The following is a 15,630-nucleotide window of genomic DNA, read 5'->3' on the forward strand; positions in this document are numbered from 1 at the left end:
ATTTTTTCAAAAACTATACGAGTATCTATGAAATTGTTAGATCCGACTTTTGGCTGGAAAACAACGCATACACTTATTGGTAAAGATTATTATTAAAAAATTGTTGGCAGATTTCACAAATGATTAAATTGAATGTAACAATTTGTCATGCAACATTTTTAGGCATTCTCATTCTCATTAGGTCCTTTTTTTTTAATTACTAAAAAAAATTGTTTAAAAGCTGATGATAAACATGAGAAAATTTTTCATTTTTTTAACCCTTCTTTCACCGGTAAAAACAACTCTTTGCGTCTTAAAAGTTGACAACACTTTTATATAACTAAAAGTCTGATAACAAACTATAAAAACAAATCTTAGATCTTTTAGGAAAGAACTTAGCTTTTTTAAACCCTGAGTCCATTGAAAATTGGAAATAAGGGTATAATGTGTTTGGCAGAATGTATGTAACAGGCAGAAGGGGGCGTCAGACCCCCAAAGTACGTATATTCTTAATCAGGATCAACAGCCGAGTCGATTGAGCCATGTCCGTATGTCTGTCCGTCTGTCTTTTCGTCTATCTGTCCGTCTGTCTGTCTGTCTGTCTGTCTGTCTGTCTGTCTGTCCGTCTGTCTGTCTGTCCGTCTGTCTGTCAATCTGTTTGAGCACGTCGATCTCAGAAACCATAAGAGCTAGAGACTTTAAACTTGGTATGTAGGTTCCTGGATACCATAGGCAGATCAAGTTTGTTTTTTTTTTTAATCGGACCTCTATATCATATAGCTGCCATAGGAACGTAGCTGAAAAAGTTTTTTGTTAGTTATGATATTAGAACCAAACTGATAGAATATGCATCTGGGCTGGTATTATACATCCTGACCAAATTTGGTCATAATCGGCCCACTATATCATATTGCTGCAATAGAGACGCTCAATCAAAAATTATGTCTTAGTATGAAAAGGTTTTTTGTTTTTTGAGATATCTTAATCAAACTGATAGAATATGTATTCAACTTGGTTATCTCCATCCTGGCCGAAGTTCGTTTAAATCGGTCCACTATATCATATAGCTTGCATAGGACCGATCGGTTGAAAATCAGGTTTTAGTATGAAAAAGTTTTTTGTTTTTTAAGAAATCCTAACCAAACTGATAGAATATGCATTCAACTTGGTTTTGTCCATCCTGCCCGAAGTTCGTTCAAATCGATCGGTAGAAAATCAAGTTTAAGTATGAAAAAGTTTTTTGTTAATTAAGACATCCTAACCAAACTGATAAAATATGCATTAATGTTGGTGTTGTATATTCTGACCTGCTTTGGTTCAAATCGGTTCCATATTTCATATAGCTGCCATAGGAACAATTGAGCTGAGGGTATTCTACTGTCGAGCGTGCTCGACTGTAGCCGCACCTCACCGTGAGCGAAGCGAGCAGGGGGCGGAGCCCCCTAGTTTAAACTTCTCTTCTATATAAACTATTGTACCACAAAAGTTAAAAACTCTGATCATTTATTATTATTTGTTACATTTAATATGACAATGGCCGGAACAAGCGTTTCATTCCTTTGAAATTAAAAGTCATCAATATATTTTCTGGGGAAACTCCGATCATGATACAGGAAGCGAGTAATCAGCATTAGTTTAGCTCGTAAACAAAGCGATCGTGTTTACAAAAATTGTAAAAGTTACAACATTTTTGGTTTAGCGATCGAACATGTTGCTGCTGATTGTGGGGGCGATCACACATGATCGATCATACTAAATGCAGCTGTCTGGTTCAATATGACTATATAAGCTCAAAGTAAAATATGTGAAGACAAAACTGACAGTCTACACATGAAGCTCCTCTTACTCGTAATACTTTATTCTGTGGCTTTTGGCTTAGCAAGTGCATATCAGATAAATCCACGTATTCAGAAGCATCCTAGCCAGATAATTACCAATGGCTATCCCGCTCCCAATAACAAGTCACCCTATATTGTCAGCATTGCGCTGAAACAGCCTAGAAGTAATAATTTGGGATTGTGCGGTGGTTCTATAATTGGAACTACATGGATTCTAACAGGAGCACGTTGTCTGGAAACCGCAGAGTATGCGGACATTCATTACGGATCAATTGCCAGATGGAAAGGACGATTCGCTTACAGGGTGCAAAGGAATAACTTTATTCCCCATCAACTCTATCCGGCCAAGGACTATGACATTGCTCTGATTCGTACACCACCTGTGAGCTTCTCCACCCAAATCAACAAGATCCGTTTGCCGAGTCACGATGAACAGAACTATGAGAATTGGTGGGCTGTCACCTGCGGCTGGGGAGGGATGGCCAATGGCCAAATAGCCGACACGCTGCAGTGCATCGATGTGATGATTGCCAGCAAAACTCAATGCCAAAAAACCTATCCCGGTGTGGTCGATGGCACCTTGTGCATTGGCACTCCCGGCGGATCTTATACCTGTGGTGGCGACTCTGGCGGACCTTTGGTTACCCGGGACTCTCCCACATTGGTGGGCATTGTGTCCTACGGCTGCATTTATGGATGCAATGGCGGCAGACCAGCAGCATTCACACGTGTCAGCGCCCATTTGGATTGGATACGCCAGCACTTGCGAGAAGTTTAGTAAGCAATAAGAAATCTCAGCGATTGGAACATTTAATAAAATTGCATGCTTTGAAAGTTTTTCAAAGATATTCCAAATACTCTATTGAATTTTCTAGCTGCAGTTTGAAAAAATATTTAATGCAATGTATCAAAATGGATTCAGTCTTGGCAAAGTGATGAGAGTTTGAAGATTGTCAAGGGAAAATATGGACAATGAGAGTATGGATAAAAAAGGCAGTGATAAAAATGCAGAATCAAAATAGAGGCCAAATGATGATCATAATGATATTCAGCATGGAATTCGGTTAAGATTTGACAAAGTTATGAGAGATTGAAGTTTTTGAAAAAAGTGTAAAGGGGTATGTATGGAAAGTAGGGAAAAAATTGAAAGTGAGGGAAATTTTTTTAGTGAAAAATATTTGGATGCAGAATCAAAATAGAGGCAAAATAATGATCAAAATGGTATTCCGCATGAAAATCGGTTAAGTTTTGACAAAGTTATGAGAGATTGAAGTTTTTGAAAAAGTGTTAAGGGGTAAGTATGGAAAATATGGACAAAAAATCGAATTCTTAAAATAAATTATATTTTGATGCAGAATCAATTTAGAGTTCAAATAATGATCAAAATGGTATTCCACATGAAAATCGGTTGAGTTTTGGCAAAGTTATGTCAGCTTGAAGTTTTTGAAAAATGGTCAAGGGGTAAGTATGGAAAAAATGGACAGTGAGGGAAAAATATTGAATTTTTTAAATACATAAAATTTTGATGCAGAATCAAATCTGAGGCCAAAAAATGATCAAAATGATATTCCGCGTGGAAATCGGTAAAGTTTTGGCAAAGTTATAACTCTTTTAAGTTGTTGAAATAGCGTCAAGGAGAAAGTAAGCTAAATGTGAACAGTAATGGATAATCATATGTCAAATAAAAGTGAATGATATCTGATAAGAAGACTTAAGACGAATGCAACTGGATCTAAAAGAGAAAAAACTTACCGATGAAAACCGCTGATGGGCAAACTAACATCTGGCAAAAACTCGGTGAGCGGTGCAAAGTAACCACCGTACTCCGGCATGGGCAAGGGATGAGGATGGGCATTGGGCGGTGCCTCTGCCGTATTACGCAACTCCACATTCTCCTCTTGCCGCAGATCCGGATCATTGATTAGTATATCCTCTGGTCGGGGCAATATCGATGGTCCCGATGCTGCACGTATTTTATCAGCGCCACGAGGCGGACGACTGCCTCCCGAAATGGGCGTGACAGCAGCGGCGGCAGCAGCTGCGGCGGCCTGAGTATAAGCGCGTATGCCGCTGTCCGACTTGCAGGTGCTTTAAAGGTAGAACACTTTTAAAATACAGTTGAATTTAATTTAGATAAGATATTCACTTACCCGATTTTAATGGGATCCTCGCCGCTGTGTCGTTTGGTGTGTATGGTGCCCTTCTCCACGGTCAGATCCTGTGTGCGGGAATCGTTAATGCCGCCCACAGCTTGACCTGGAAATCAAAGAGTAAAGCAATTAATTGTCAACGATAATATTCATTAAAAATGAAAAATTATATAAAAAGATATATTTTTATAATAAAAATGATTTCTAAAATTTTCAATTTTCATAATACAATTTGAGAACCGATTTATTTATGATTTTTAAACAAAAAATTTAAATTCATTATTTTTGTTAAAACTTGAAAATGAAAAAAAATATTTAAAAAGAAAAATAAAAGTAAAGAAAATAGAAGAAAATAAAAAAGTTATTGAAACCGTCATATATATATAATATTTTTATACAATATATATTTTTAAATTCAAAATTATTTCTGGAATTTTCAATGTTCATAATACAATTTGAGAACAGGATTTATTATATGATTTCTAAGCAAAAAATTTAAATTCTTTATTTTTGTTAAAACTTGAAAATGAAAAAAATTATTTATAAAGAAAAATAAAAGTAAAGATAATAGAAGAAAATGAAAAAGTTATTGAAATTTTAATATATAGTATAAGATTTAAGATTTACTTATGAAAATTATTCAGTATTATTTAAAGTATTCAGAGCAAGCCAAACTAACTTTATAGTTTCAGTGTTTATTATCCGAGAGTGTTATAATGTTCTAGAAATTCGAAGTGTGATAGAAAATGTTTTTTTTTGGATATTACACTGATTTTGATTTTGAAAATTTTACAAATAAACTCATCTATTGCCGATAAAATCTAGCTCATCATACGGCTGGAAAGGACTACATAATAAGAATAGATACACTTTATGGAGTCATCTTCCGTCTTGTTCATAAATGCTCCCTTTTGGTACTAGGAAATAAAGGGAAAATAACCGGAAACGGAAACGGAACTCACCATCTGCACTGTGGCTGGAAGCCTTTCGCATGCTGGTCAATCTATAGAAGGGCGGTGTCTCGGTGCGTTCGATGAGACAGTTAAGGGTTTCCACCGTCTGCAGCTCGGCCATGAGCTCATCCAACAGACGATCCGGGCAGCTGCGGGCCAGATAAAGTGCCACTCGTTTGGCCTGCGTGCAAGCATAATAAATATATAAATATAAATATATATATAACACAATAAGCTGCTTGAAATAATACACTTACATAGGGTAATAGCTCGTTGGGTGCCATGCCGCTCATGATGACCAAGTAGCGTAATATGACCTTTAAATTGTTTGGCCAAAACTGGCACAAGGTGCCCCACAACTCCTCAATATCGCGTGGATGTGCATCCGAGAACTGAAAGTGAAATAAAGTCAAGTTAGTGCAAAACTCTCAAGTCAAGTTCATTTTTATGCAACGTTACCTTTGCTGTTATGTAGAAAAGATTATTCAGTATCATTTCCGTTGCCTCCGTTGAGCCGGTGCCCTCGCGGCGACCCCGTGTGCCCGAATCCGGAAAGTACTACAATGGGAATAAAAAATGCGAAAAATACGAGTATATATATATATTGTGACAATCAAAAAATGAAAGCAGATTATAAAGAAACGCCGGAAGCAGACAGATACATTCTCCTACTCCATTAACTTGGTTAGCTTTTCATTCCACAGAAAGGGAATCCATTCACAGCAGGATGCAAATGCGTTTTAGCTGAGATATTGAAATGATTGAACAAAAAAAAACCTCTACACGAGGTAAAAGTCTAGTGACGAAAGCGATTTCTAACCCCAAAATTTTTGATATTAATTTTTGTGACGAACAAAATTCAGTTTAATCTAAAAATCTTAAATAAAAATATAAATTAATAAAAAAAAAAAGCGAAAATTGGCATTGTGCACTGCGGCCAAAAAGCTTGAGCTTCTTTGTATATAAAAATTACTTTTTTGGCAGTGCCGAATGTCAATTTTCGCTTTTTTTTTATTAATTTATTTATTTTATTTATTTTTATTTAAAATTTTTAGATTAAACTGAATTTTGTTCGTAACAAAATTGAACATCAGAAATTTTGGGGCTAGAAATCGCTTTCGTCACTAGACTTTTACCTCGTGTAGAGGTTTTTGTTTTTGTGGGATATACTTATATATGTATAACGTATAATATATTATATTAAGCATTTTATTCTACAACCATTAACCATTACTCGAGAATTAAAAAAGTTTACGCTTTCTGAAAACTAATTTTTAGACATTCTAAATGATTTTTATTTAATTTATTCTTTTTATTTGCCAATTTTAATTTATTTCCTTTTGGCAACTTCATTTTTTTTACAAATACAAAAAAAAATACCTTCTTTAACCTCATATTTATAGAACTGCATTAACTAGGCTTCATTTAAAACATATTTCATTCAGATATATATATTACAAAAAGTAGGTTTGGCAAGCTGTATATTTTGACCGATATACCCACTTTTCATTACAAGGTAAAAATAATTTTTTCTGCGTTTGAACACATTTTTTTAATATTAAAAGTATAATTTTTGTAACCTTTAATATTTTAATATTTAAAAAAAAATTGAAAAAAGCTCATAAGAATTACCTATACTTTTACTTAAATAAAAATAAAATTATGCTTGCAGGAACTTACCATAATATAGGAGAGTGGCGTTGCAGGAGGCACACTGGTGGCCACCAGTTCCATATTCTGCAGCCAGGGCAGGAGGCACTGCAGCAACAAGGCGCGCACATCCTCGCGTGCACTCTGAAAGCGATGTGTAATTTCTGCAAAGCAAACAAAAAAAAAATATATATATAAACAACATGACAAATGTGATTATGTCAGAGCTTTTACCAGAAAATATAGACATGGTGAGTTCCGGACGCAATTGCGCCAACTGCTTGGACAGGAAACGCTGTGAACGGCAATATGCGCTGCTCAGCAGGACATCCAAGGTGCCGACCTTTATGTCATCCTCTGTAACGAAACGGAAAAAATACAAGTATTAAATTAAGGTTGAAAAAACTAAAAGAAAACCAACCGCAGGTTTTAAACGTATTTGCTGTCATTCTGAGCTCGGCACAGTGTTAAAGGCAACTGAATCCTAGACTTCTGACACTTGGCGCTTTTCGAGTACAACTTTTCCAGTGGCAAGAAGGAAAAGCTTTTAACCGGCACTGGAAAGCGCATTACATTTACTTTGTGTTTACTACGAGTTACAATAACAATAGATGGGCCTGTCAGTCTAGTAAAAACAGTTCCAAAAAAACACGGAAGAAAACACTTGTTGGTCTTGGACTAACCCTGACCTTGTCACCTGTTGATTCAATGAATGAAATGGCGACATTTTCAACTGCGCCGACGCAAAACTTTTGCCAGGTGCGGGTGTGGGAGGTGTTGAAAGCTTTTTGCCACATTTTGGCGCCTTCCAATGAGGGCGAAAGTGTTTAAAAGGCCGTCGTCGCCATTGTCTCGGCTTAGTTTCGCGCGTATTGTCCTGCAGGCTACATTAACCCTAACTAAAGCCCCTGACTAACTATAGAAACTAACGCGCCGACGGCAAAAATTATTCTAAAAAATACTCAAATAATTATATCTAAAAAAAACGCTAAAATTATAAATGAAAAAAAATAGAAAAGTAAAAAAAAAACTAAAATAAACTTAATAATATTGAAAACAATTTTAACAAAAATATTAATGAAATAAAAATAGAAAAGCAGATAAAAACTATAAATAAAAAAAGAGAAAAGTAAAAAAAAAAAACTAAAATAAACTTAATAATATTAAAAACAATTTCAACAATAATAATAATGAAATAAAAATAAAAATAAATAGTAATAAGAGTTAGACAACTTTTTTAAAAACAAAAAAATTACAAAATAAAATTACAAAACTTGAAAATAATAAAATAAACACAATAATCTTGGACAGCTTATTACCATATTAAAACCATTTAATAATATTATTAATAACATAATAATAAAAAAGTAAAACAGCAAATTAAATAAAAATAGATGTTAGACATTTATTTTAAAAACCGTATCAAAACTGTTAAATAATTATAAAAATGAAATACAAATAGGAAAGTAGAAAAAAAGCAAATAATAATAATAAAAGTTGGATTTAATTTTAAAGCCGAGTCAAAACTTTTTCTCATCTCACGTTTTACTTTAGTTATTCAATTTCGGTGCGTGTAGAGAAAAACTTGTGGAAAGCAGAAAATAAAAAAATCAAAACCAATACTCTTAACACAGTTCTAGCTAAACTTTTGATAAAACTTGTTTGTTTTCTTTAGCGCTGATTCCATAAGTCCATTTTTGTTTATTCTCTATAATTGAGTTCATTAAAGAGCAAAGAAAATTTCAAGTGTAAAAATAGCAAAGACAACAACAGTTTTAAATTGTAGGTAAAGTGAAAATCATTGCTGAAATACTTTTGAGAGTCTGCTTCGGTCCAGAAACTTAAAAAGTTCATAATGTAGTTCTGTTTTATTAATTATCTTCGAAATAAAGAACATGTGCTTTTAAGTGTTTCAGCAGCATTAAATGAAGCAAGTTTTTACTTTATTTTCATTTCATTAAAGTGCAGTTGAGGACTGCAATTAATTAGTTCTAACTGTGTTTACCTTTAGTTGAAGTTGTGCAGCAATAAAAGTAAAGCTAAGGAACTTTTAAAGGACGCAATAGATCAAGTTCTGGTATTTGTGTATTCAAGCGAGAAATGAGAATGAGAAAATTGCGCTAAAGGCAATAAGCTTGCCACAGTAGCAACACAATTATGGCTACAAGTAATCCCTACGAAGAAACCACAACAACAACAACAACCACAGCAACAACAACCACTACAACAATGTCCAACGAAAGCCTCGACATATCAACAACAATGGGAGAACTGGTTGGAAACAATACAAATAGCATAAATGCCAGCTTAGATACAACCGACTACATGTCCATTGAGGATGAGCAAATGCTTCATATTGCATTCCTCATTAGCGATTTTGTGAATAGATATTATGTACCCATCATTTGCTGTACCGGTAGCATTGGCAATATACTCTCCGTCTTCGTATTCTTTATGACCAAACTACGAAAATTATCATCGAGTTTCTATTTGGCCGCATTGGCCATCAGCGATACATGCTTTCTTTGTGGATTATTTGTGCAATGGTTGAATTTTCTCAACGTTAACATCTACAATGAAAACTATTTCTGCCAGTTTTTCACATTCTTCAGCTATTTGGCCAGCTTCTGTTCGGTGTGGTTTGTTGTTGCCTTCACCGTGGAACGTTTCATAGCCGTCATGTATCCGCTGAAGCGGCAAATCATGTGCACTGTACGGCGGGCCAAAATTGTTCTTCTTGGCCTAACAATGGCCGGTTGTGTACACTGTGTACCTTATATATTGATTGCCAAGCCAGTTTATAATCCCAAAATGAATGCTACCATCTGCGATCTGAATACCACTTATAAGGTGAGTAAGAGAAAATATTAAAAAAAAAAAATTAAAAAAAAAATTAAAAAAATATTTTAAAAAATTTTAAAAAAATTTAAAAAAAAATTTTAAAAAAAAATTAAAAAAATATTTAAAAAAATTTTAAAAATATTTAAAAAAAATTTTAAAAATATTAAAATAATTTTTTTTTAATTAAAAAAAAATTAAATAAAATTAAATATTTATGGTTTAGTTTTCATTACGCTTGACCGAAATAGATGTTCCTTGACTCTTTTACAAGAAACAAATAAAATAAATGTTAGTTAATAGGAAAAAATAGAATAACTTTAAATTAAATGTAAAAAAAAATATTTCTACTGTTTTTAATAAAAGTTTATTAATGTTTGCTATTGATGATCTTTAGAAAAAAAATGTCAGTATTTAATATTTATTATTCAGGTTTTTTTAATAAAAGTCTAATTGACTTGACTAATTTTCATAAAAGAGTTTTTAAATGAAAATCAGAATATGCTATTAAAAGATGACCCTATTAAAAAAAGTTATTGCCTGATTTTATTGACAACTTTTTTTTACAAATATCAGTTCCTGACATATATTAATGATTTAAAAAAAAAACTCTTATGAGTGATCTTAATAAATGTATGTCAAAAATAATTATTATATTCTATTTTATTTAATTTTAAATTTGTTATGTAATTGAAATCAGATATTTACTTAATTTTTTAAGATCATTAAAAAAAATTTTAATAATAAAGTATGTTTTCAAATAGATTCGATAATATTTATATTAATTTTTAAAGAATTATTTAAAAATAAACTGTTATTTTAGGTTTCAAATATATATATATATTTCCGACATCGTATTTGAAATGTATTTTTTTTTTCTTGAATATCGTTATTATGTAACGATAATATATCGATATCAACATTTCAATACCCATACCTAATTTATGCCAAACTTTGATTTGCCCACATGTCGTATACGTAATCGCCGAAGGCATTGAAAAACTCTTTTGATGCTCACATATCAAATGGATATTTGTAATGCCAAAACTTGTGTCCCTTTTTTTTTTGGCTCTGGCATCCTGTGCACAGATCACACTTTTAATGGGTTGCCAATACCAACTAGCCGAAAAAGTTTCAGACGTGCAACAACAAACAACAAAAGGTAGCCACAAAAGGTTACCACAAAAGAGCAGACAGCACGGCACACGTATCGACAATTTTCAGCATATTCACTCCTTTACAAATTTACCCGAAATTCCGCATTTTGTTTGTTCACCGAAATTTTTACGATTTCGCACATTCATAACTGGGCGAAAATTGAAAAATACAAAATAAACCAAAGGAAAAAATCCCTTAAAAAAATGAAGCGAGGGAATTGCGAATTGAAAAAAATATGATAACGAAGTAATTAATAAAATTTAATAATATTAATAAATTTTAATGGTTGCTTTAATTTTAATTTTTAATTTTGTATTACCATTTTTCTCTGTAAATTTCCTAGCTATTTTTCTGGTTAATACCCTGTAACCAAAGCTCTTTTTAAGACATGCTTCAATAAATTGACAAAATTGCAAGCCACTTGTCAAATGGGTTTTCTTTTTTCTTATATTTTTTTTCTCTTTGCATAAAAAAGATTTGCATTTATTCAATCAAACGACACGCATTGTCTGCTGATAAATCTTTTATTGCAACACATTTAACCCTCTATAAATAAAAGGGAAACCAAAAGTCAAAAACCTTTTTTTGTCAGGAACACTTCAATACTGACTTTTCAACTTTTAAGCAGCTTTTGTTGGATTAGAAAGGAATTGTAGCTCTTCTGACTGCCCAAAAGGACTTAGCAGTCATTGCTCTTTCTCTGTCTCATTCTCTCTCTTTCTCTGCATGAGTTTCTCTAGCAAATTAACAGCAAATAAGGATACAATTGTTAACAAGCCACGCGAGGAGAAGCGTCAAATTCATTTTCGGCATGTCAAAATAAATATAAAAAAAAGGGAAACCAAGCCGGGCTGAAGACAATAACATTTGCTAAACGTCGTCAATTAATCAAACAGACTGCGGCTTAAGGCAACTGCTGAGTGAGTTAGGCACAAATTGACAATTTATTAGGCGAGGCAACAAATTAGAAAAACGAATGTGGCACAAAACGCAGCAGTCAGTCAAGGAATGCCAATAAACTAGATAATATAGCACAAGTTGATGAAATACTAAATACTCAGCACATAAACTGCAAGGCTTTGAATAGTTAAAGACAATTAATTACTTGTAATTACTTTTAATTACTTTAAAAATAGGTGAAAATACTTTAATAAATTATAATTAATATATATTTTGTAATTTGTTTTATTTATTTATTTAAATATTAAAGTAATTACAAGCGCAATTACAATTTAATTACCAAGACTTTTGAAAGCTAAAGTTAACTATTTAAAAATACTTTTAATTACTTAGTAATTGAACTGAAAATACTTTGTTATTGAATATTGTTATGATTTTACGTATTTATTTAATTCAATTAAATATATTAGTAATTATAGTTAATTACCAAGACTTTTGACAGTTAACTACTTTTAATTACTCCTAATTTCTTTGTAAATTATATATATTTTAAATATTTAAAAATTGAAATCTTTTTTTTCGATTAAATTTTTTTTATTTATTAAAAAATGTTCAAAATAATTAAATTGTAATTGTCAGTTCGAAGACTGGGTAATTGTAAAAGTAATTAAGAAATTTAAACTGTAATATCTGCTGTATAATATACCCCTCATTGTTTTACCACACGCAATTGCCACGTGTTCTCGCTCACTCCCTTGTTTACAGGGTATACAAAGTACGAAGACCGCAAGTTCAAACCCAAACAAATATTTTTTCTTAACCGCAAAACGCGCTCGATAAACAACAACAACAACAACACTTAAAGCCAACAAAAGAAACCGCGACAAGGACAATTTGCAGCTACCCCAACTACGCAGCAATCGATCCCCTAGCAATGATACTATCTCCTCCTCCCCCTGCTTCTCCTTCGTCCCACTCTTTGCACGGACTTGTAACAGCATTGTCAACACGCAGTTCTTTTGGGTGTGTCTCCTATTCAGAGCCAAATTTCGTGGCGTCCTGACAATTTCCCTATGCGTGTGCGATAAATCTCGAATTTCTGTTTGTCTCGCTTTCTTTATTTTTTTGGGTGTTGGAAATTCAATGCTAATTTCACACAGTGTCCAGACACTGCAAGTCAAACAAAAGACAAAAATGTCCAACTGTCCGAGCTGCCAACCTGTGCCTCTATTAGCCAAATTGGCGAAAGCGACAAGCAAAGCGTGAAGTGGAAATAAAGGCACTGAATGATAGAACACCAACATTTTACTCCTCTGCATTTTTTACTTTGCTTTAGAAGTACATCTGTGGCATTCAAATTCAATCACCAGCGATAAAAAAAAAATACCAAAAAAAAAAAAATAAAAGAAAGAAAACAAAGTGGAAAAAATGTATAGACAAACATTTGTCGTTTGCTGATGGCAGACGTGTCGTATGAGTGATGTGCCCATATTTACTGTACCATTTTTGCAAAATTATTTCAGCATAAGCGTGGGTTGCTTGACTAACGGTAAACAATATTGAAACGTTCTCGATGAAGCGATAAATTTTAAAAGGCCAGCATAATTCACAAAGAGCAAAGCAAATTCAACAATGTGTTTTTTTCGAATTTTTCTCAGTGAAAATAATACAAATTATCTGGAAAATTATCTGTGCAAGCGACAAAGCACACAAAATATGGAGACCCAGACAAAATGAATTCAATTAGAAATATTTTAAGTCCATTAGCATGTTTCAATTACAGCATTAACTTTAACTACACTGAGAAAAAATAATATAATCAGCAATCAGTAATTTACTGTAATTCAATGAAACTTTCAAATTAAATTTAGCTCAATTTGAAAACTGATTAAGGTAGAATGCAACTTTGAAATTTAATTATCTTAGTCGGAAAACTAATTAAGTGTTGTAAGGACTTTAATTTAGACATGTTTGTCATGTAATAATTGTCAATAAAGCTTACAAAATGAAAAATACTACGAAAATATGTTTTTGTAAGAGTTAGGAGCATTAATTAGTACTGATTTAACTTAAAAAACATTATTAGCCCAATTCCTATCAGTTTCGAATTAAAAATTTATTTATTATTTATTTCACTTGTTTATTTAACATATATTTATTAAATTTCTTAAAATTCTTTTTGGTTTAGTAAAAGTAAAATAAATAAATAATTTTAAACTTTAATTAAATCTCGTCTTCCAAATATACCAATAAGTCTGATTCTTTATAAGATTAAAGCTGAATTTTCGCCTAGAGAGCAGCCGATAATAATGACAATTTACACATGATATTTATAAATAGAACATAAGGCTATTTCAAATTACGCACGTGTGACTAAATCATACAAATATAATTATAATAAAGACATATAGAAATTCGCAGCTGAATGCTCATCGGAGTTATATAATTAAAGGCCATGTTTGAGCCGGATTAAAATTGTGGCTAGTCAATGTCATTGTCAGAATTTGTCACAGCAGCTGAACAACAGCATATTTAATAGACTTGAAAGGAATAGATTAGAAGAAAAGGCAGCTGCAGAAAACAAATTGAAATCGAGAGCAAAGGAATGCTAAATATTGCCTACAAGTACAACGACAGGAACATAGACATAGAAAGAGAGAGAAAATGTGAGAAATAGAGTAAGGAGATGAATGCTACCAACATTGTCAATCAGCATATTGACCGACTTGTTGAACTGTAAAGCCTTCTCAGTTCGAGGATTTTCCAAACGAATTTCTTATGCAATTGCAATTTAACGCCTTGTGTGTAGGCAACTCAAATATTTGCAACATGATATAATAATTGAATATGTGATTAAGTTGCATGAGTGGCATGTGTTGCTAAAAATCCAATTTCACATTTTATAACAATAGGAAAAGAGCAAACTACAGTTGATTGAAATCTGATGAGCTATTAGAGACTTTTAATCCACTCCAACATGGGCTCGAAAAGTGATCAAAACCCCCGAAAACAAAATATAGACAAATAACAGTGAAAACGTAAAAGAAATCAAATTGAATTTACTTTATTTTTACGACACAGCATTTCTTGGATTTTTCGACTAACCAACGAAAGTAAAACTAACTCAAGTTTCGTTCTAATTGATTGGCTGCTTCTTTAATCAGCCCTTTTTATATCCTATAACCATTAAATGCTTAGCTTGGGTATAATAAAAGTCATAAAATAAAGTTTATCGACTTTAGCAAGTCTTAAGTTAGATTTAACATTTACTACAGTTCAATACAGGGTATATTTGAGCAGTACATATTTGAGAAAATAGTTAATCAGTGATTTTAGAGATTAAAGGTTTTCAATTTAATTTTATAAAGTAACTAATTATCGTCTTCTTTATTTTAAATCACTCTTAGCTATTGAAATAATTAGAAATTATTAAAAGTCAACATTCTTAATCAAACAACTGATTTTAGCTACAGGGTACATTACAGGGTATTTTTTTAGTCGTATAGTATCATTTAAAACACTCCCAGATATTGAAAATACCCAGAAAATAATTAAGAGAGCATTTTCCTTATTATTTTACTCAACACAAAGTATCTGCAAGTCGTATATTCCTTTTAAAGCAATCTTGATCATTAAAAAAAAGTTTAGAATAATGTGGAGAATATTAATTATAAATCTTTTTATATATTTAAGCTGCTATAAAACACAAATTAGAGTATATTTTAGTCATATACTCCCCTTAAGGTACTGAAATCGAAAAGGGTATCAAAGAGAGAAACTAATTTTGATGCTATAAACAAGATAAGCTGCTACAGAATAACTTCTTAACGTTTAATTTAAATAAACACATTTTCTTATTAACTATTTCGGCCTGCGGCACAATTTAAATGAACTTTAATTGTTTATTCAACTTTAGCCATTTAAATGTCCAAGATTAAAATAAAGTGCGTTTCGCATTTACTGAAATTACCAGCTGGCTATGCTAATTCACCGCAATTTCTTCACATTTAAAGCATTTAAGCACCGCCACAATTTATTTTCACAATTCAATTAGCATTGAGACTGGAAAATTGCTCGAAATTCTCTATAAAGTGGTTGATAAATACCACGCTCACATTTCTGTGGCAACACAAAAAGCACCAGAATGGTCAACTTAATTTTAGG

At 32.4% G+C, this 15,630-nt stretch overlaps 1 protein-coding gene across 6 annotated transcripts in view; it reads right to left on the minus strand.

Moving 5' to 3' along the window:
* Positions 1-15,630, minus strand: part of LOC117787152 (protein furry) — a 72,787-nt gene that overhangs the window by 15,505 nt on the left and 41,652 nt on the right. For all 6 annotated transcript variants that reach the window (XM_034625598.1, XM_034625596.1, XM_034625595.1 and 3 more), the window contains 7 exons: positions 6,805-6,927; positions 6,601-6,734; positions 5,380-5,478; positions 5,178-5,312; positions 4,930-5,101; positions 3,968-4,073; positions 3,570-3,905 (listed from right to left, as the gene is read on the minus strand). In XM_034625598.1, coding sequence (XP_034481489.1) covers positions 3,570-3,905; positions 3,968-4,073; positions 4,930-5,101; positions 5,178-5,312; positions 5,380-5,478; positions 6,601-6,734; positions 6,805-6,927 — 1,105 coding nt within the window. The remainder of the gene's footprint in view (positions 1-3,569; positions 3,906-3,967; positions 4,074-4,929; positions 5,102-5,177; positions 5,313-5,379; positions 5,479-6,600; positions 6,735-6,804; positions 6,928-15,630) is intronic.

The sequence above is a fragment of the Drosophila innubila genome, assembly GCF_004354385.1.
Source record: "Drosophila innubila isolate TH190305 chromosome 3L unlocalized genomic scaffold, UK_Dinn_1.0 0_D_3L, whole genome shotgun sequence".
Lineage (NCBI taxonomy): Eukaryota > Metazoa > Arthropoda > Insecta > Diptera > Drosophilidae > Drosophila > Drosophila innubila.